The sequence below is a fragment of the Tasmannia lanceolata genome, unplaced genomic scaffold (assembly GCF_043159265.1).
Source record: "Tasmannia lanceolata isolate RefF3 unplaced genomic scaffold, GAP_Taslan_0.1 ptg000015l, whole genome shotgun sequence".
NCBI lineage: Eukaryota > Viridiplantae > Streptophyta > Magnoliopsida > Canellales > Winteraceae > Tasmannia > Tasmannia lanceolata.
Window position 1 is genome coordinate 36,790,071 of NW_027518692.1, and position 22,192 is coordinate 36,812,262.

Genomic DNA, 22,192 nt, shown 5'->3' on the forward strand with positions numbered 1-22,192 from the left:
TTGCCGAGAGATTGCCGGGCAAATCCGAGCGGGATACAGAGAAAAATTGATAATAGAGGGAGGGAAAGTGAGAGAGGTGTTCGAAATCAAGAATTCAAGATAGAGGATTTGGGAAATGAGTGGTGGCATTATCAAAACAACCGAGAGTAAGTCATTATGCCCGATGAGTATTTCGAGGCTCCCTGCGTGTGTTGTGTGTTTCTTGCCTTAGTGTACACTGTAGTGATGCAAAGGGCATTTTTTTGAGGTATTTGCTAGCGTTTCAATGTAAAAAGCATTTCGAGGATGGCCTGTTGCATGTGAGAGCAGCCACGTGAATGAACTGAACTGAAAAGTGAGCCTGTGTGGCTACTCTCACATGCAACACCCCACACGCGAAATGCCTTTTACAATGGACCCTAGCAAATCCCTTTTTTTATATGTAAGCTGGGGTTTGTATATGATCCCTTTTCCCTGTTTTTTTGCCACTCCTCACCCTCTCCTTCTCACTCAGGACTTCTTGACCCTCTCCCTTTCCCACCATCGTTTCCCCTCTTCCACTACTCGATAAACTAATATTTCATGGAAAAAACTTTCACGGCTTCCAAACACGGCTTTAATTTATTTTATTTATTTCATTGGTAAGCTAGGCTTGAACCTATGACCTTAAGATTATAGATTTGAGCTCTGGGATAAATCCCTTAGGCCCTGTTTGTTTTGGATATTGAGAACCGACTGTGAGTCCGAAACCCAATTAAATTTTGAGTCCAATAATTGGGTTTGGAACTCGCAATCGGGTCCTCAAATCCCAAAAAAAAAGGGGTTTAGGAAATTCATCAGATCTTCCTACTAATGAATTGGTTCATGAACACCTATTTATGCCAAATATTTGTTGCAAAGAGGATCTCCTCTTTGTAACTCCTTTTGTTTAGAGGGGCTTCTTGATTTTCATATTTCATTTTTAGATGAAGATATCTATAATTTCACGATGAGTACATCCCCCACTAAAGTTTACTTGACCTTTGTGAGTTTTCGACATCAGGTCAAAGAATCTGATTTGATACATTCTTCCTTTTCTATGCTTACTCAACTTGTATATGTTTCAGATCCTTTTTAAAATTAAAAAGCTCAAAGCGAAAGAGGGCCAAAAAGGATCCTTAATTAAAAATGTCAAGCCTATATAGCCTGATCTCTTTCTCGAATCCGTCAAATCAAGGGATCACGGATCATGCCCGGGCTATCTTTCTCACCTGAGGCACTATGTCTATAAATTGACATGGACACAATTGAAGTTTACATTAATATACAGTTTCCCTATTCAGATTTTGCTTCTTTCATTCCCTAGGTAAATGGTACAGTTTAGGTGAATTGTATATTTGACGTTGATTCTTCAGTGACTATAGTTCTATGAGTAGTTATTCATAGATGCATGTTTATATTAGTCATTTACCTTCTTCCATTTGATCTTTACTCTGTTCTGGATCATCTTTTTTGAAGATATTAATATTTTTTTCCCTTTTAGATCTTTGTGTACTTCAGCCAAGCTCCCTATTTTCCTCTGAATATCCGCAGGCTTTCTTCCATTTTTCCCATTAGAATCATGTCTTTCTTTTGTTGATATGGTCTTCCTTTCACATACATATTTTTCCCTTGCATAAGGTCTGGTCTTTGTATGGTGAAATCCTTGGGTGGATTTTTTTTTACTATTAAAGCATTGGATTTGGAGGATTCAAACAATCTTTATTCCATCTTTTTTCTGTATTTTCAGGGTGTGAAGGGGGCTACTGGTCTGTTACGACTCAAGATTTTCAAGAAAAGGTCCTTTTTTCAGGTAAAATCTGTGAATAAATTATCTTTCATCTTTTCCTTCTTGGGTATAGAATTTCCATTTTCTTTGCAACGGTGAAATTATAAGATTGGCTTTGACTTGAAGAATGGAGAAATGGGTAGTTGGCATACAAGAATGTGGTTCTTCAGGGAGTTAATTTCTAAGGATTATTCCTAAGCAATTCTATAAGATTAGACTGGATGAAAACAGCAGTGGCTGGGATAATAGATGGTCACAATCCAATCAGCCCTAATGAGTGTCTGGTCTTGCTTTAACTTTCTCTTAGCTATTTGGAGAAATGCAAGTTCCCTAAGGATGGTTCATCTCCGAAGACTTTGAGATACATTGGAAGGTATTTGGACACACTATCTTGCCAATATATATGAGTTGGGATTCACTATGAATAAGAACCAATTTCTTCCTGGGTATGATGATTTGCAGCTAAAGTATTTGGAGAAGAATTCAGTTTTGCGAGTATCTGATACAAATTGGATATAAGAGCTATGAATGGCTTCAGCCCTGAAAGACCAAAGTCATGGAGTGTATACAACAGTTCATCACAGCCAGCAGATGAGGCACCATAGATGCATTTGAGCACATTTGTGAACCATTATGATGATCTTTGAACATTTGCTGAGGACAACATCCTCTTTCTTTTAACGTATAAACAAAGCTGAAGGATCCCTAGAATCTTATCAATCAAGTGAGTTCCATGAATAGTGGGTATTGTTTTATAATGCATATTGAGCCGTGAAAGTTGACAGTGCTCTTGTATTCTTCCATATTCATTTTACTTATGGTCTGCTATTTATATCTTAGTCCGCACGTGGAACGAGTCATTCCAGTGTGGATAGCTTTGCAAGAGAGTTGGAGGATGTTCTTCCCAAAAGAGTGTTGGTTTTGTTGAAAGGGATATGTGATAGAGAGGCTGCACCCTGTGTGAGGAAGATTTGTGCAAGCCTTGGCAAGAAGCAGCAATTCAAGCTTCAATACATCATAAAAAAACCTCTAAATCTCTGGTTGATCCACCAGGGATGTGATGTGTCAAAGAAATCAGCTGGACCTTGTTCTTTTATATATATTTTGAGGGATATAAGTGCTTTTAAATTCAGCGAATAGGAGGCCATTGGGCTAATCTTATTGATAAAATTGGTTGTGTCACCAAATGTTTAAAAAGGTTCTACCTCAGAAATCAAACGAAGCGGATCCGTGGTGAAATAATGCCGGAAATTTTCATCAATTCAGATTTTTTGGCTATCATCTTTCTTCGGTGAGTAATTGAACTCAGCCCCATCCATTATACATCCTATGTGAATGGGTCTGAAATTTGGATTTTGGATGGCCTTCATGTCTCCTCTCATGTTTTCTGTACATGGTTATCCAAGTATCTTACTATCTCATTTTTTATTTGGTTATCTTGATATAATACAATAAAATGACTGACTCACTATTCACTCGGTGTTTTAAGTGTCCTTAAGATACAATTACTCAGGAAAATTGTTGTCCTTTATGTGCCATTGCTCAAGAAAAAAAATTGTCATGTACATGTTTATCACCCCTTTTTGTAATGCTATTTCTGCTTTGATTTCAGTGGTCCGAGCTCATGTTCCAAGGATGACACTAGATGATCTCTTTGAGCGACAATTATACCTCTAGAGTTGTTTTAGTGGAACTCAAAGAAGTAAAATGGGATGGGTGCCTACTCATAAATATTTGATATTATTCATGTGTTAAATATCTGATGGTATTCATGTGTTCGCTTTGTATTGTGCATGATCATATTAGATTTTTTTCACTTAAAAGTTACTCACTAGTCACTTCAATTACTTATGCCCACTTGGTTGTTTCGATGAATAAAGCAGGCAGCACACACAGTTTTAAGGTGGGACCCCACCTCCCCCCCAAAAAAAACTGTAAATTGAGACATAGGTACACAAAAGACTTACTGTGCAGTCACCCATTTTCCATTTCAGTGTGATTCTATATGATTATTTTGGGAAAAGACAATACAACTTGCCATGTTTTAAAGATGGGTAATTCTAAATGAGCCATGTGGTGGGGTACATGGATTGCTAGGTTGATTTAGATAAATTTGCTATTGCTCATTTCTTGTATATTAGATCTTTGTCATTTTTGCTATACTTTTTATACTACACTTTGGCAGCATAGATATGGGCTTTGGTTTCAGTTGTTTCCGATTTCCGATTATGGGAACTTCTGTCCACTATGAGTGAATAAATTCCAGTTTTCTGTATGTGTGAAAATTTACATACGAGTAACATGTTCTTAGAGCGATGAATTTATTAGCAATTAGTTGTTATTGATTATTTATTTTGAAAATGTTGTTATTGAGTACTATTATTTAGAGCAATTTAGTCATAGCTTGGAAAATGGACAAGCAAATGGTAATAGATCTGAGCAATTTAGCTAGGTTGATTTAGATAAATTTGCTATTGCTCATTTCTTGTATTAGATCTTTGTCATTTTTGCTATACTTTTTATATTAAACTTTGGCAGCATAGATATGGGCTTTGGTTTTAGCTGTTTCTGATTATGGGAACATATGCATCCAAAAGTAGTGATGGCCTAAAAAATGTGAAACTGGAACCTTACAACATAGCACTAGACAACATAAAATCATAATCCATGTTTTCTTCTTCCTGTGTTTGGTTTGGCTTTACACATTTTTAGTGGATTTAACCGATAGGTTGACCAACATATTAGGCAGCAGAGGAATGTACATCGGTGCTTGAGCTGGATCAGAAGCACACTAGAGCCTTGATGCTGCAGGCACACTGGAGCAAAGATGAAGATGAAGAAGATTCACAACCTCAGTATCAGTTCCGTGTTAAAACTGTTGGGGAACGTGCTGTGAAGTGAAGGTCTTGTCAGTAGTAAACCACGACATGTGAACTGAAGGTCTTGTCAGTAGTAAACCGTACTAAATCGTGTTGTAAGATAATGATTCTTGATAATGATTCTTCAATGAGATTTAGGGATGTTTGAAAGATACTGAACATTTATGTTGGACCTTTTTCTTTTTGTTGGTCCTTAATCCTTATAATTAATTTCCTTTACTCCATTTTGTAAGATATTGGTTATTGATTATGATTCTTCAATGATCGGGAAGAATCAATTATTCTTCAATTATTAATTTCCTCGTGAACATTCATGTCGAATAAAACCTCTCCATTTGTTCCCCTCTGATTACTAGCACGCACGTCGCAACGCACGTGCACTTTTACTAGTCGTATTAAACTCTAATTTTTAAGGGGACTCTGAGTTACTACCGAAATAGTTACTCCGGTGGACTACCGTAACCGGACTCTTTTGGCCTTTTTACGATCTCATTGGCGCCTCTCGATTAGTCTATACTTTTTCAAAAGAGGAAAGAATAAGGGTAATCCTGATAAAATACAAATTAACAGGGGTACTTTTGTAACACAACAAAAAAAGGCAAAATTTTTTTCGGGATTTTTCTCTAGCCTGCCGTGTCACATAACGAGCCCTCACATTTCTAACCTTCTCTCACAGATCAGCCGTCCATTTCACCCACAAGAACCATCTTCACCGTCCATATCTTCCTCGTTTACCCCGAAATCCTCGAGGTCCACTTAATGCTGTTAGGGTTTCCATCGCTACCAAGAAATATTAACCGTTAGATCTAAATCTCACGGTCCATGTCAATCGTAGTCCTCGCACAACGAAGCTGTTTTTTTTATTTCATAAAATTTCTGTTTTTTTCTCGTCTAAACCCTAGGTCTCGTGAAATTGAAGAAACCCTAACCCTCTTCGTTTCATACGGTAAAAATCTGGGAAAAAAATCGAAGAGTCACTGGATTTTCAAGGGATTCGCACGAAGAGTCTCTGTTTTCATGTTTATCTCTCTGATCGGAGGGGGAATTTCTCTTTTTCCGTCGATTTTGTTCTAGGTATGTGTTTTTTTGGCCTTTTTTGATGTTTGATCTGTTCTAGTATTATGAGCAGTTCGGATCTTTCTATTGCCTCTGTAGAAATGCGTTATGATTCATCAGCAGTTGTTCTAGGGTTCCATTTTTGTGTTTTTCACAGTTCTTGTCTTGAAAACTCGATCTCAGATCTGAAATTAGGGTTTCGAGTTGTACAATATGTATGATGGAAGCTGAAAATCGGGGCATTTGGTTTTGCTTTTATCAATTGAGGGTTTGTAGATGGAAAATAGCGTAGAAAATTCTGATATCTTTGAAAATTCTAAGAAATCGAAATCTTTGGATGTACGGACTCTCTATGATGAGAAATCTAGGGTTTCTGTTGGGGAGGGAAATGATGGTTCGATTCAGGACAGTAGGGTTTCGAAGAGGAAGCGTAGGTCTACGTTGAAGAACGATTGGGGTGGTTTAGGGCAAGTGAGAAAGAGAAGAAAGCGTAGAAAAGAAGTCTCTCTAAGTAGTTTCGAGCCCGTAATTAAGAAGAGTAGGAAGGGCTTAAATGCTGTGGTTGGTGGTGGTGGTTTGAATTCAGGGGATTTGGATTCAAACAAGTTGGGGCTGAAGTTAAATGGCTCAATTTCGCACCAGAAGAACCTAACAAAGACGGATGATGGTTTAGTTGCAGTTGATGGGTCTAGTAGTTTAAACAATATTTCACAGAGTTTGGATGATAAAGTTATAGCGATCCCAAAGCGCCCTCGTGGTTTTCTGGGGCGAAGGAAATTGGAAAGCAATCATGTTGCCAAGCAGGCTGTCGGTTCTGCATCTAAGAGAGTGACCAGTTTGTCTACTCCTAGTAGCAAGTTAACTAGTGATCCAATCACCCCAATTCAGTCATCGGTAGGTAAACTGAAGAAAATTCTGAATGCAGTTAAGGGAAATAACTCCAATAGAGCTAATTCACTTTCAGTTATTAAGGGTGAAGAGGCAAAAAGGGTCAACAGAAATCGTAGAAAGAGGCAGAGGTCGAGGATAGAAAAACAGATTCGGGCAGCGATTGAGCCTTTGGTTGAGCATTCCGCTGACAAATGTGAAGATGTTCAGGAAGATGACGAGGAGAACCTTGAACAAAATGCCGCAAGAATGCTCTCTTCTCGGTTTGATCCCAGCTGTACTGGGTTTTCTGGTAACAATGCAGAATCTGCGAATGGGTCATCATTTTCCCCATGGATTGACAGACAATTGAAGAGTTCAGGCGCGAATGCTTCAGAAGGCCCGGATACTGTTTCTGTTGGAACCTTTGGTAGAGTATTGCGACCAAGGAGCCAATACAAACATGAACGTTTTGTCAGGAAAAGACGGCACTTTTATGAGATCTGCTCTAGGGACTTGGATGTGAACTGGGTTGTAAATAAAAGGATCAAGGTCCTTTGGCCCTTGGACAATACTTGGTATTTTGGCCTTGTCAAGGAATATGATCCAGTAACTAAGATGCACCATGTCAAATATGATGATCGCGACGAGGAGTGGATTAATCTCCAAAATGAGAGATTTAAGCTCTTGCTCCTCCCTGGCGAGGTTCCTGGTAAATTTGTTACCAAAAAGTCGGGGTTGGAAGGTAATCGCAAGGATGAAGACGGAGATGCCAATGTTTTGGATGATAATTGTACGAGTAGCTTCATGGATTCGGAGCCCCTTATATCATGGTTGGCTCAGACAGCTCGTCAAGTGAAATCTTCCCCATTTGGTACTGTGAAGAAACCCAAAAGACCTCGTGCATCCGAGAACATTTCACCTCCTACATCATCTGAAAATTCTGCCGGGACTCGAAAGGGGTTCTTGTCTGTGGATTCCTCTAGAACAGATATGAATAAATTATCTGTTAGTTCTGTAGTTTTGAAGAGATCAGTAGACGGAGAAATCACTGAAAAGTCTACAATGAGGAACAAAACATGTTCCAGTGGTAGGAAGATACCTTATGTTTATTTCAGGAGGCGTTTCCACAAGAGAGCACAGGGATCTGGCAATATAATAGTGGAGAATTCTGCATTGAGAAGTGTTACTGGTTCTGTTAGCTTTCTTGCTTCTATCGTCGACAGGTTAGGAGCTCTAGAAGAGTTTGATATTTCACTTCAAAGTTCAACTATGGAAGATTCGAGATGCTTGAATCGAGACAGAACATTGTTGTTTGAGGAAAGAGTGGCTTTATCAAAGTTGTCCGTTTCTCCAATTAAATTTGGGCAAGTTAAGTTGAATTCAAGCTTACCCCGTTTACGACTTCTTGATCTTGCGTTTGGTCCTGATTGGTTTTGGCTATATCATACTCTTCTGTGTCAGCGTGGGGGGCTAATGATTGTATGGCCAAATGTTCACTTGGAAATTCTTGTGGTCGACAATGTTGTGGGGTTAAAGTTTCTGTTGTTTGAAGGATGCTTGAAAGAGGCTGTGGCATTTGTTTGTTTGATCCTGGCAGCATTTCCTCAACCTAATGGATATGATAAGATTCTAGACCTGCAGTTGCCAGTCACATCCATCAGGTTTAAGCTTTCGAGTTTGCCTGACCTGGGAAGACAACTAGTATTTGTGTTCTACAGCTTCTTGGAGCTAAGAAGTTCGAAATGGCTGCACCTTGATGGTGAATTCAAGCATCATTGTTCGGTCACTAAGGAGTTGCCTCTCACTGAATGCACTTATGCCAATATTAAGGTCCTTCGGAGCGGAGGGGACCAAATTCCTGTTACTTCATTCTATGAGGAAACAGTTTCTCTTGAGGTATGTGTTTCTGCCTTTTACGTTCTTTCTTCTCCTGCTACCAACGTTCATTTAAGAAATTGATCAAAACGTACCAACTTAAGAATTGTTTTCTCTCTAAAGCCTATTTACTTTTTAGAATATTTGCTAAAACTTATTTGAAACTTAACATCATGTCTTTCTAGACAATTTTCTCAGTTTAGGATGAGTTTACCTTTATTTGTATGTGTGAGGTAGGGTTTCTGCCTGCTGTGCTATCCTTACCATATGGTTTTGGAGACTTCCTCAATGTAAATGTGGGTTGCCAGCTATGATTTAGCCGACACTTTGAACTTTTGAACTTATTGCCGACACACTTGTTGTGCTGTGTCCGACACGACACACGTGTCGACACTCCTTTAGATACTTTTAATGTACTGCTAGAAGTGTTAAACTTAATGTGGGCATGCCAAATGTGACATTCTGTTTTATTACTGAATATTTTGTTTACCTCTTTTATTATTAACTTTTCTTTTATTATAAACTCTTCTTTATCTAATATTTGATGTTATGTCCCCTCCCCTAAATAAACTCTTATTAATATTATATTCACTGGCTCCTATTGGTCTCCCTTTCTCGCTGCATATTGGAGCGTAAAGAGAATAAGATTAAATTGGTGAATGTGTTGTCATTTGACTATCTCATGTTTGTTTTAAATTATAGTAAATTAATCCTAATATTTATTAGTTAGTTAAGTGAATTCCATATTTTTTAGGTTAATGAATATCATATTTATATTGTAGCAAATAATGATGGTAATAAGTAATTTTATATGTACGTAAGTGTATGCGTGTCACTATTTCTAGATTTTTAGGGTTTGTCATGACCATGGATTTAAATTTCTGTTTCGATTTCGGCCAAAAAATCCAGGAAAAAAGAATTAATTAATTATTTCAGCTGAAATTTTGGAAAAATGCTAAATTTTTGAAAAAAATAATTGAATTTCTCGAAATTTCGGTTTTGCAAAAATTCGGTTTCGGTCCAAAATTTCAGATTTCGGACGAAATTTAAAGCCATGGTCATGACAGACACCTTGTATCCACATCAAAACTCGACAAACGAATCCGTGTCCACAAATCATAATTATATGTACTTTCTGGTTTAGCCGTGTCCCTGTTTCTAAATTTTGGGGGTTTGCCGTATACGACACTTTCTGTCTACATCGACACTCATGCCCGTGTCCACAAATCATAGTCTGTTTATAGTGCAGTGGAACTGCACAGCAACAAGAGAATGTTTTGGACTTTGGATTATTAAACTAATGCCAACCTCGCCCGCCCCCCCTCCCCCCCCTCCCCCCCCCCCCTCTCTTCCACCCACCCACCCTCCCACCCACAACAACATGTACTTCTGTCTACCGTGTCCTCGATCAGACACTCCTAGCCCTCCTGTTTGGGGTATTTTTTATACTTTTTTTAATGGTCGAAATTCCATTAAAAGGAGAGAAAAGCCGAGATGGTCAAATACAAGAAATAGAAAAGATGGGAATAAGCAGAAAATGCATAAGTTAAACACAAGATAGGGCCATGCAAAGACAAATAAAGGACTCAAGGTGGGAGGAAGTTAAATTGTTCCAGAGTCTCTAACCGGACCCCCACCTCGGCTAGTCTATCCGCTTCCCCATTGGCTGATCTTCTGAAGTGGGGAAAAGAAACTCTCGAATTGCCCAATATATTATGAATTTCGCCGAAGAACTGTGCAAATCTCCAAGGGAAAACTTGCACGAGTCGACTCTGTTTTACCACGTTCTAGTTCTCTTCCAAGTCAGAATTTTTAAATTCTTCTTTTGTATGCTAATGTATTTCAAAAGAAAACTATGAACACATCTATAATATATACTGAGCATTTTTTTTCCCGTTGTCATTCGTCTTTTTTCCGAGAAAAGTTTCTTCTAGAAAAGTTTTTCCTCCAATAAAATGCCACTACTAAAATGATTTTTAAATCCTAAAAGTTCGCTCTCACCTGATTTCGTGCGCTCCTTCCTTCCCACTACAATGTTTTAATTCCCATAAAATCAGTAACAAAATCTCCCTCCATGTAGTCAGTTGCTTTTTAAAAATTCTAGGTTGAGTTGAAATAGGAAGGAAATACGGCGTGTGAGAAAATCCCATGAAATTAGTGAGAAAATCGTGCCCCACTAACTTGTTTTCTTTTGTCATTAATACTAATTATCTTTTCCTTCAAAAAAACGAGAGAGAAAATCTCCCCACGAAATATGGCATCCTAGAAAACCTCGCGAAATCTGTCACACCACGATGTATATTTGGTATTTAATTGAAATGTGAATAAATATAACAGTTAGGAGTGGGAAAATCTCGCCCACAGTATATGGTGTCTTAGAAATTCTCACTGCGAAATTACGGTATTTGAGTTGAAATGCACGTCACGAGAGAGAGAGAGAGAGAGAGAGAGAGAGAGAGAGAGAGAGAGAGAGAGAGAGAGTTTGGGAAGTTGGGATTTAGAAGAAAGAGGAGACGTGGGATAGGGGTTACGAGAGGACCATTTTACAAGGTATGCGCCTTTATGTTTTGGAATTTCTAATATGCCAAGCAGGCTCTCTCATTTCCGTGAATGTGAAAAGCTAAGGGCAAGCATTGATGAATGAGAGCTCTTACAACTCCTTCGGGTAAATCTAATATCCCGTTCAAGCCTTCTCTCACCATTCCTTATGAAGCGTGATTTTAATTTTCCAACAAATATGTTAGATCTTGGTTTTTTTACTTTCAGCATTTCGTTTTTTCTTGGGAGTGATAGTGGAAATGGTATTTCCACCCTTTCTCTACCATTTAAAGCTCTTATTTGTCATTGTTTCTAAAGTTCACTGTACATTGGTGAATTTTTTTTTTTTTTGAAAAATGGATGGCTCAGAAATCTCAAAATGATAAGGTATAGACACCTCGACATATCTAATGGCTAGGATTACATTGATGAAAATGTTACTCACCTTTTAAAAAAGCCTTTGGAAATCACAATAACTTACTAAATAGGGGCGGCTTTTGTTTTCGGCTTTTGGATCATTCTAAAAAATGATAGCACAAAAGATATTTCCACCCCTTTTTGCACCTTATGTTTCTGTGTTGTGGTATCCACCATTTTACACCCATGCATAGCATGGGCTTGGAATACTAGTACCATATAACTGCCTTTTCTTGGATGGAAGCAATACTATTGGAATAGTATAGTGGGGTCCACTGATTTGATGATACAATGAATGAGCCATATACAAAAAATCTCCTCGATCAGACACTCCTTGCCCCCTCCTGTTCGGGGTGATTTTTATATTGTTTTTTTGAATGGTTGGAAATTTCATTAAAAGAAGAGAAAAACCAAGATGGTCAAATAGAAAAGATGGAAAGAAACAGATAAATGCATAAGCTAAACACAAGATAGGGTCATGCAAAGACAAAGAAAGGACTCAAGGCGGGAGGAAATCAATTATTCAAATTGTTACAGAGCCGCTAACCGGACCTCCACCCTGTCTAGTCTATCGAATTCCCCATTAGCGGATCTTCTCACGTGGGGAATAAAAACTCTCGAATTGCCCAATATATCATGAATTTTGTTGAAGAATTGTGCAAATCTCCTTGGGAAAACTTGTGAGCTTCTCAACCAACGGATCACATTAAGGGAATCCCTTTCTACCACCACTTTATCCATATCTTCTCCCACCACCAATTTTATGCCTTGGTGAGCCGCTCGTACTTCTGCCTCACTAGAGTCAACAACTCCTAAGGGGCTTGCGAATGCTCACCTCTCCAATCCCCTTTCAGCTCTTAGAACTCCCCCATTCCCTGCCAAGGATTTAAATGTTGGTTTCGGGCACCACCGAAACCAAAATATTTCGGCGGAAATTTCGGCTGAAATCATGTAAAACCTTGATAAAAATTTTGATGGAAATTTCAGTGGAAATCTTTAAATTTAGGTGGAAATTTTGTAAAGAAGGGTGAATTCCAAACTTTCGCAAAACTTTGGAATTTCGTCAAAACTTTTGGGATATTTCGGCGAAATCCTGTATTTTTCCGATTCAATGTACTTTCGGTTTCGGTCCAAACCGACATCGAAATATTTCAACTGAAATCCGAATCTCGGATTTCAGCCAAAATTTAAAACTATGATCCTTGCTGATCCTGGGTTTCCAAAGGTGGACCCATCTAATTTAGCTTCAAGAAGCCTTGGGCCGGAGGCTCCTAATCTTGCACAATTGAGGGTCACAATTCCGAACTGTAGCATACCATAACTCCCCCCAACCATTCCAAAAATCGAAGGCGGACAAAAACTTGAAACTTGGGATAGTCCTTACCCAAGATATTGTTAATGCAATCGCCTTTATGAATAGGTAAGAAGAACTCTATGAAGATATTGTTAGCTAGTCCCTACTATACTCTAGCATTTCTTTCTTTCTAGAGAACCCATCTAACAGCAAGGAAGGATACATTCCTCAAAATTTTTCCATTCTTTCTCCATGGGACCGACTGCCATCAATCCAATAAATCTATGAGATGCTTTGGGAACACCCAAGATCAAATCTTCCCAAGATACCGCTCCATATTTCCCGAGCTACTTTACAATGAATGAATAAATGATCCACCTCTATGCATAGCAAGGTTCCAGACCTGGAAGTGAAAGGGGGAAGCGGTAAGCGAAGGCTCCCAAGATATGGCGGGAAGCGTGAAGCGTCTGGGAATCGTGAAGGGAAGCGACAGGGAAGCACGTTCCCATTTTGGGGAGGCGGGATTCCCATTTTGTGGAGGTGCGATTCCCATTTTGGGAAGCGCGACTCCCACTTTTTGGGTAAGCTCCGTGATTCCTGATTCGGAACCGGGTTCCGAGGAATCGCTATTCCCCGATGCAGGGGAAGATTCCTGCTTCTTATTAAATAGATCATGGTGATCTATGATAAACATATCCCCCTTTCGCAAGAAATCCATTGTCTGAATCCACTCAAAGAGAGCTGCCCATCCAGATGCACAGACCTTGGGTGGGGCTTGGAAAGACCAAACATTGGTTTTTTTTGTTTTTGAAAATGACCAAACCCTGTGCTTTTATACTATTACTCTTATTTTTTGAACCATCTATTTTACGTGCCACAATTTGAAGGGTTTGGATTGTCCAATGGGAAGACACATGGCCTACCCACATTGCAGACTATGAATGAATGGTTTGGAGTCCTGCCCTGTACTTTTTCCCGCATTCGTTTTTCTTTTTAAAAATAGGGCTTGATACAATAATTTTATAATAATCGCTGAAATGAGAAAATTTCTAGGTTATGAGACGTGTTTTACTTGTGCAAGATAAAAGTTGTCCTAAATAGTCTAGAGAGTTGTGCAAAATGATTGTAGTAGCTTTGAAGCTGGTTTTTGGTAAGTCCTTTAAAAAGTAAATAGGTTTTAGGGATTAAGTAACTTTTAGGTAAATTTTGGTGATTGGTGTAAAAAGCATGCATGTTTTGGTCATTTCTGCTATTCCTATATTTGGTTTGAACTTTGCTCTAGCAATAATGTTTGACATTCGTCTATTCTTTTTTTCCTTGTTTCTTAATAAATTACCAAAACTTATTACTCTAATGAGCAGATAATGTGTCAGCGATTCGGAATATGAACTCTGTGCCTCTGTTTAATCATATGCTGGTAACTTGCTGTTGTTTCTTTTATTCAGGCTTCACAGAAAAGGTCTAGACAGGGTATTAGGCATTGGGAGTGTTCATCTTCTAGTTTTGATGAAAGTCTCAGAAGACCTTCTCCATTTGTTCTTCCTTTTGCTGCTACGCCTTTTTTTCTCCGCCTGCATCTCAAGCGGCTGATGGAAAATAATGTTGCTTCTATCAGCTCTCACGATTCAATGTCTTTACCAGAGGGTGGTGATTGCTCTCCTGTTGAAGATTCTTCAGACCAATCATCAGAAATTACACTTGACAATATCGGTTCCTCTTGTATACATTCAAAGGTAGAGACTGATGCTCTCTCCGTAAGCAATGATGGCGATTTGATAAAGTCCTCTCAGAAATCCCTAAATTGTGAGGTTAATGTGGCTGGAACTTCTGTAGGCTGCCAAGATCCCGGAAAGAACGAGAGAGATGCGTCTTTTGTACAGCAGTCGGCAACTGATCTGGCCTGGAACATGACTGACTACACTATACGCGGCACAAACCCCACTGCACCTAGAAGTATAGGGCACCGCAATAGACATCACACGGTTTCTTCATTTGGTCATCGCACAAAATTATGGCCAGATGGAAGGGAAGATTTTATTCATAATGGTTTTGTGAATGGCTCTAGGAAGCCTCGAACTCAGGTTTCATATTTACTGCCTTTCGGAGATTACGAATTTGGCTCGAAACCGAGAAGTCATCACCGGAAGGGACGGCCTTACAAGAGAGTGAGAAATGATAATGCGAAGAGAACAACTGATGGTTCTAAAAGTCCTCAAAAGTACCCCGAGTCATTATCTTGTGACGCAAATGTTTTGGTTACAATAGGTGACAAAGGGTGGAGAGAATGTGGGGCACATGTTGTACTAGAGTCATTTGATCAGAAGGATTGGAGGCTTTTGGTTAAATTTTCGGGGGCAGCTAGGTATTCTCACGAGGCACACCAGTTTCTGCAGCCAGGGACAACAAACCGTCACACGCATGCCATGATGTGGAAAGGTGGGAAGGATTGGATCTTGGAATTTTCAGACAGAAGCCAGTGGACTCTTTTCAAAGAGATGTATGAAGAATGTTACAAACGAAATATTCGAGCTGCCTCTGTTAAGAACATTCCCATTCCTGGGGTCCGCCTGGTTGAGGATAGTGATGATAATGCTATTGAAGTGCCATTTGTTCGCAGCTCTCCAAAGTATTTTCGGCAGTTTGTGACGGAAGTTGATATGGCTTTGGATCCATCTCGCATCTTGTATGACATGGACAGTGATGATGAGGACTGGATTTTAAAATTCAGGAATTCATCGGATGTTAATGGGAGTGAGGTGAAGGAGATCTCAGAGGAGATGTTTGAGAGGGTGATGGACATGTTTGAGAAAGTTTCATATGCTGAACAGCGTGATGAATTCACGTGTGATGAAATAGAGGATTTCATGGATGGAGTTGGACCAATGGATGTTATTAAAGCCATCCATGAGCATTGGCGGCAGAAGAGGCAGAGGAAAGGCATGCCTTTGATTAGACAATTTCAGGTGATTTAAACTACCTTTCCCTCATTTGTTCCTTTTGCTTTCAGAGCATGATCAATGGTCTCATGATTTCTTATTGAAAACTTAGCTTCTTTTCTTCTATAGATGGAATTGCTAACTTTGCTAAGTGTGCATCAAAATGTGATGTATATTTTGTTGGTTTTTCATTTTATTAAAGGCATAATGATGCATTGTCATGTTTGCTGGATTCACACGTGATTGGTTTTGCATCGGCATGTTTGCTTGTTTATATGATTGCACAGACTTGTTATGTGCATGGATGAATCAATCAATCAATTATTTCAACTTGAAGATTCACGTGGCTCTTGCTCAAGCTGTTTTCCTTCATTTTTTTATTTGTACTTTCTTTGTTGAAACCTATTTAGCTATGTCATTATGAACAGGTAAGGTTACTCTTAGCAATTTGTTTTTCGCCCCTTTCTGCCTTCCCTGCAGGTTCTGTTGGACTGACTCAGTTGTTTTAAACCGGGGTTAATTGTTTTCAATTGACCAGCTCCATCCACAGTGGGATTTCTCTCCCTAACTCTCTCTCTCTCTCTCTCTCTCTCTCTCTCTCTCTCTCTCTCTCTCTCTCTCATCATGCTGTTCTTTCTGTCCTGTGTCCTGTCAGAGGTGGCAGTGATAATTTGATGCTGCAAAGCAAAACACTTGTTAGGTTCAGGATTTTTCTTGTTGACATTGCAATACCTTGATTCTCTTACAGAGATACGTGATCTATCAGCCATAAATTTGATTTTATTAACCCGGAATTTATGTAGGATCCTGGGGTGGCACCTTAAATTTTATTAATAAGAAAAAATAGTTACAAGAGGAGGATGTAGAACCTTGCCTCCAACTCAACAAGATACATGAAGAGGAAAAATAAAACCCCTTTACCCCTTTACAAAGAAACAACAAAAAATTATTTAGTGCGCATATTAGGAATACCTAATTGGTCGCATCCATAGTTAGCAAAACATGATACGGCAGAAAAGCAGGACGGGAAAACCTTGGGTTTAATACGGTATCGGATTAAAAAACGTAGTAAAAAATTGGTCAAATAAACGGAAACGTCAAAAGTACTTTGAATGAAAAAAAGTAGGGTAATACGTTTTGGTTTAAAAAAAACGAATTTAAAAAAACTGGTGTATCCGTGACTTCGTATCTCTATATGTAAATGTAACACAACAAAAAAACTAAGATTATCATTAAATTCATCCCCCAAAAGTAAAAATTTCATTTTTCCTATTTATAAGTAAAAACAACTATTGGGGTGGGCATACAGGATACCCTATGCCATAAAAAAAAAAGTAAAAACAACTCTGTGGTTCCAAATCATAGTTCTATACTCCATGTAACTTCAATTCGAAATCACAGTTATATACCTAAAGGCCCTAAACCATGTAACTTCAATTCTATACTCCAAATGCTCTGCCCATTTTTGTGTCGATAACAATTAGTGTCATCAAATTATAATAAATGAAGAAAAATGCCCATATTCAACAAAATTGGAAAAAAAAGATAAGAAATACCGCACAAGACAACACAATACGGTTTATCAAAATAAAAATGGTTCCAAATCAAAGTTGGAAGTGGATTTATTTAGGTATATACCGGTTTTTTCTTTTCTTCTTCCTTCTCGTTTTCCCTTTTTCTTTTTCTTCTTCTTGTGCGGTACTACGGCAGTATGGCCTAAGGGTGGAGGGCCGAGGGCGACGGCTAAGGGTGGAGGGCGATGGGGGAGGGAGGCAAATGGGCAAGAGAGAGGGGACGGCGAGCTGTTTGGGTTGGGATTTGGGAAGGGCGATGAAGAAAAGAGGAAAAGTTGATTAGTGTTTTGTTGGTTTTCTTATTTAGTAAAGGGGTAAGGTTAAAGTTGAAAAAAAGGAGTAGAAAAGTAAAAAAAAAAACAGGAAAAAAATGTTATACGCCTAATAAAATCTGCAGTTTTAAATGCCGTTTTATACAGCCACTTAAAAAGAGATTTAAAAAAAAAAAAAAACTCCGTTTAAAACGGCGTTTTGCTAACTATGGTTGCGTCTAACAGCTCCTCTAGAGTTCTTGGGGTGAGTAGACCATTCCTAAAACCCACATTAGTGTTGGTATCACATGCATGATTGGCCAATCTGTCCTCAACATGATTACCTTCCTTGAAAATGTGAACAATAACAACAACCATAGTAGATAATATATCTCTTATCTCTTTTATAATATAGTGAATGCGCAAGGGCGTTTGTCTTTACCTTTGATGATACTGCGTTTGTCTTTACCTTTGATGATACTTGTAAGGACAACATCAGATCCAATCTAGATTTTTTAATATTTAAAGCATCACAGTAACAAAGACCATCTTTCATAGCTCTAGCTTCAGCCATGTTAGTATTCACATCATAGAAGTGAGAAAAAGCAAATCTGACCCTATTATTATTATTATTTGGATGGCGACCCTACTATTATTATCTCTGGTAATACCTCTTCCAGCAATACCAGGATCGCCTCTAGCTGCACCTTCCACGTTCTGCTCATTGCCACTAGGTTTTTTTCTAGTAAATCAAAGATAATTTCTTCGGGATGGGATCTTTAATTCTAATGTTGACCTATTCTATAGATAATCTTTCTATGAGGTTGCATTTGGACATCGTTTTTGTATAATCTCTCAGGGCCCTGTACCGTGCTATTATTTTATTTTTAATCATATTAGTATGTGTCTTTTGCTTTTTCATTCTTCATTTGCGTATTTCTAACCCGATTTCCCATATTATAATTGATGTTTTTTTTTTTTTTTTTGGGGGGGGGGGGGGGGGGGGGTAAGGTAATTTTGATGATATTATTGAACGTTGAGTTGCATTTCTGACCTTTTTCATGCCAAGATAGTGTTTTTATGATACTTGTTTAGTTCTTTTATTTGGGATTTATTTTTAGTTTTAGTTATAATTTTTTTATCCTAGATATGGATGTGTGTGTGTGTGGGGGGGGGGTGATATCCACATCGACATATGGCCCACCTTTCTCACCCTTTTCCCAACAACTTTCTATTTATATTAAGTGCGAAGTTACTATTTTTATTAAGTATGAACCATGGTAGAAAAAATCCTCAATCCCATAAAAAATACCTAAAGGAAGAAGCGATATGGGGATTTTTTCGACATTTTGAAGAAAACTCAAGGAGCTCCCATAAGGTATTCTCCCCTTCTCCGCCCTTTCCTCCATTTCACCATTCCCAGTTGGGTTTATAAACCGTTTCCCTTTGTCCCTTCTCTCTCTCTTTGTTGATCTTCTTTCTCCCTTTTCTTGGATCATGATCCCCTTTTCTTTTTCTTTTTCTTGATCTTGATCTTGATCTTTTTTTGGATCTTGCTATTTCTTTTACGTCCTGATCGTGATCATTCCTTGATCTTTCTTGTTCTTGATCATTCTTACCTTCATTTCTCCTTATCTTGGCTGCGATTAGCCATTTTCCCTTCACCTAGCTTTCTCTCTTTCTTCTCTCTGACACATCTTGCAGCAGGCGAGCAACGCTAGTCATCCAGCACGTCATTCCCAGGTACAAAACACCTTCACTCTCATTTTCAACATCTTATCCATATTTCCCTAGCCTTTTAGACTTTTTCAACTGTCCTTACATCCTTCTTTTACCTGGATCAATCCTACCTTGTCGCCCACAACCTCTACCTTATATCATTCACCCATCACATCCTCACCCCTTGGGACATCTTGTAGGCCATTCTAATTGGATGTCATAGATTTAATTATTGGGACACATTTATAGTTGAGGATTGTATTATATTTTGTATCGATTGGTGACTTCTTATTTGATATTACAGTATGGAACATGCTGTGGATAATTTAATTTTTATGAATGACTGAAATTTTCAGCTTAGAATTTCTTTAAAAATCCTGTGCTGAGTTTGATTATTCTTGTTAGGTTTATGCTGATTTGGGAATGCATATTGCTGATTTTATTGAATTAGAACTCAATTACTGCTCCAAAAATTCAAGAAGTTACCTGCCTCCCTAGGTTTGTGTTAATTGGTATCAGAGCCTAGGGTTTGCATTAAGAGACCAACTGATTTGACTAAACAAGAGAACAATACTCATCTCTGACCTGTGTGGTCAACATAACTTATTTTTGACGTCCCATTATTTTGAATCACTGCCTACTTTGCTAAAGCCACTAGCCACAAGAATCCATGTCAAGTTCCCTTTGTAGGGGTAATGAAAGAGCTAACCAGCTCTGGTTACTTGATCTCAGTCGATGTTAATTTTTATCTCAGTTGATGTTACTCAATGTTAATTTTATCTCAGTTTATGTTACCCTAGAGGACTATTGAGGTGTATAGCAACAGTTCAGACAGTTTGCCTTAGGATTAGTCAGTTCTATTTCTCAATGTGGCAGGGAAGGGATATAACCCAGCGGTAATGTGTCACCTTGACGTGAGATGCTCGTTCTCATTGGGACACCGTCTGGCCAATTGTGGTGTATCTTGTAGTGAAGTAATTTATTGGAATTATATGCTGGATACATTTTAGTGCTCTCTAGATGTCGTATTGTGTTATTGTTATTATTAATAACATCTCACTTGTTCAGAAGAATATATTAAAATAAATAGAAAAACCAGAGATCCTTTTCTCTGTGTCCCTGAACTTAACACATCATGCTCAGAACTTGGGTACAACAGTTTGAGGGGTACCGAGATATCTGTATCACAGAATAGTTGCTTGCTATCACAATTTAATGAAGGACTGGGTTGGGAGCTATTTATTGAACACTTGTTCTTCAATCTTGTTATACATGATTTCTCAACCTTTTCCCATGTGCATGATTCAGCCTCCATTGTGGGAGTGGTACCAGCAACAAGTAAAAGAATGGGAACTGAAAATGCACCACTTTTCCTTTTCCAATGGATGCAAAGAGAAGGCTGTGCCGGTTGAGAGGCCTCCCATGTTCGCTTTCTGTCTGAGACCACGAGGCTTGGAAGTGTCTACTAACAAAGGTACAAAGCAAAGATCACAGAGAAGGTTTCCAGCCACTGGGTATAATGGTTCTTTTTACAGAGACCAGGATGGTCTCTACACTCCGGGTGATTCTACTCTCCTTTATATGTAATATGCATGAATTTTGTCATCAGTTTTTCCATTATTATTTATAATTTTTTCCATACTTTGTTTCATTCTACCAGGTAGAAAAGTAAATGGGATTGTCAGCGGAGAGGAGACTTTCTTTTCTGTTCACAACCATGAACCTTCAGATATTTCCCCTCGGCTTCAGCCATCGATGGCATTTTCTCCAAGGGATGCAAAGACTGGATTTCTATCAATAAGAAGCCATGGATCAGATAGAAACCAGTACCTGAAACTCCAGAGACAAAAATCAAAGAAAATGAGAATGCTCATGTCCCCAAATAGTTCTCAAATGGCAGGAATGGGATATAATCAAACAACAACAGGCAATAGAAATGGAGTGTCTCGGTGGAATATGGGCGTACCTGAGTGGCCTACCTCGAAGCAGTACCAACCGGATGGATTTCAGCGGCAGAGAGCCCATCAATTAGGAGGTGAAGATCTCGAAGAGTTCAGATTGCGAGATGCATCAAGTGCAGCTCAACATGCATCAAACATGGCTAAGCTTAAGCGGGAAAAGGCTCAGAGACTTCTGCGCAGGGCAGATCTTGCACTTCACAAAGCCACAGTTGCACTTATGACCGCAGAGGCAATAAAAGAGTCTGAGAAAGACTTGATTGGTGATGGGTAATTTTCTAATTGAATCAGAGACAATCTGGGCACAAATATATCGAACATTATCCGGCTTTTGCTAATGATTTGATGGCCAATGGCTCTGCGGAGACATTGGTTTAGGTGTTTATGCTTGAACTGAACTGTTGAGCCCGGACAGTTAACCTTAGAAGATTGTTCTTTCGTCATCAGTGATGGATTCCAAGTGAGCTTTTGACAGTGCGGGCGTGGAGAATCATGGTCATTGATGGGTAGCTTTTGTGCCGATTTACCAATTTACCGGCACGCTTTTTTGCTGCAGGTAGGTTTGTTGTCTGAGCAGGAAGGAGTGTAGAAATTTGGTTGCTAATCGTTGTACATAATTTTGCTCCCACCCTTTCCTGCATCTCATTCCAGAAAGTGTTTGCTAATGATATAGAATTTGGCCGAAATAATATTACACCTGCCGAATTGGACCCTTTTGTGGCTCAACTTTGAAGCTGTTTTTGATGGATTGGGTGTGCATGTGCTTAGGGTATGTAGTCGCCCCCCTTCCCCACCCCAACAAAAAGAAAAAAGAAGAACTATTAAGTAATATGTGTGACATCAGATTAGATACTTGGTAAATGACTAATTGACTCTCTCCATTGACTGATGCAGCTCAAAGAAAGGAGGAGGGGTGTATCTATTAAAACAGGGGGTCTTAATCTCACTCTCCAAAGAGAAAAATGGGGAAAGAATCACATCACTGTCACAATCCTTGGGAAAAGACAATTTTGGGTCCTACATAGGACGACACGTATGT

General features: G+C 38.8%; 1 protein-coding gene across 1 annotated transcript; it reads left to right on the plus strand.

The window, feature by feature from the left end:
• The first annotated feature begins 5,537 nt into the window (after nucleotides 1–5,537).
• On the plus strand, nucleotides 5,538–21,879 carry LOC143846994 (Enhancer of polycomb-like transcription factor protein). The gene is made up of 4 exons (XM_077355637.1): nucleotides 5,538–8,487; nucleotides 14,161–15,678; nucleotides 20,504–20,756; nucleotides 20,856–21,879. The coding sequence occupies exons 1-4, from the start codon at nucleotides 5,998–6,000 to the stop codon at nucleotides 21,425–21,427; spliced, it is 4,833 nt and encodes a 1,610-aa protein (XP_077211752.1). The 5' UTR covers nucleotides 5,538–5,997; the 3' UTR covers nucleotides 21,428–21,879.
• Nucleotides 21,880–22,192: the final 313 nt, after the last annotated feature.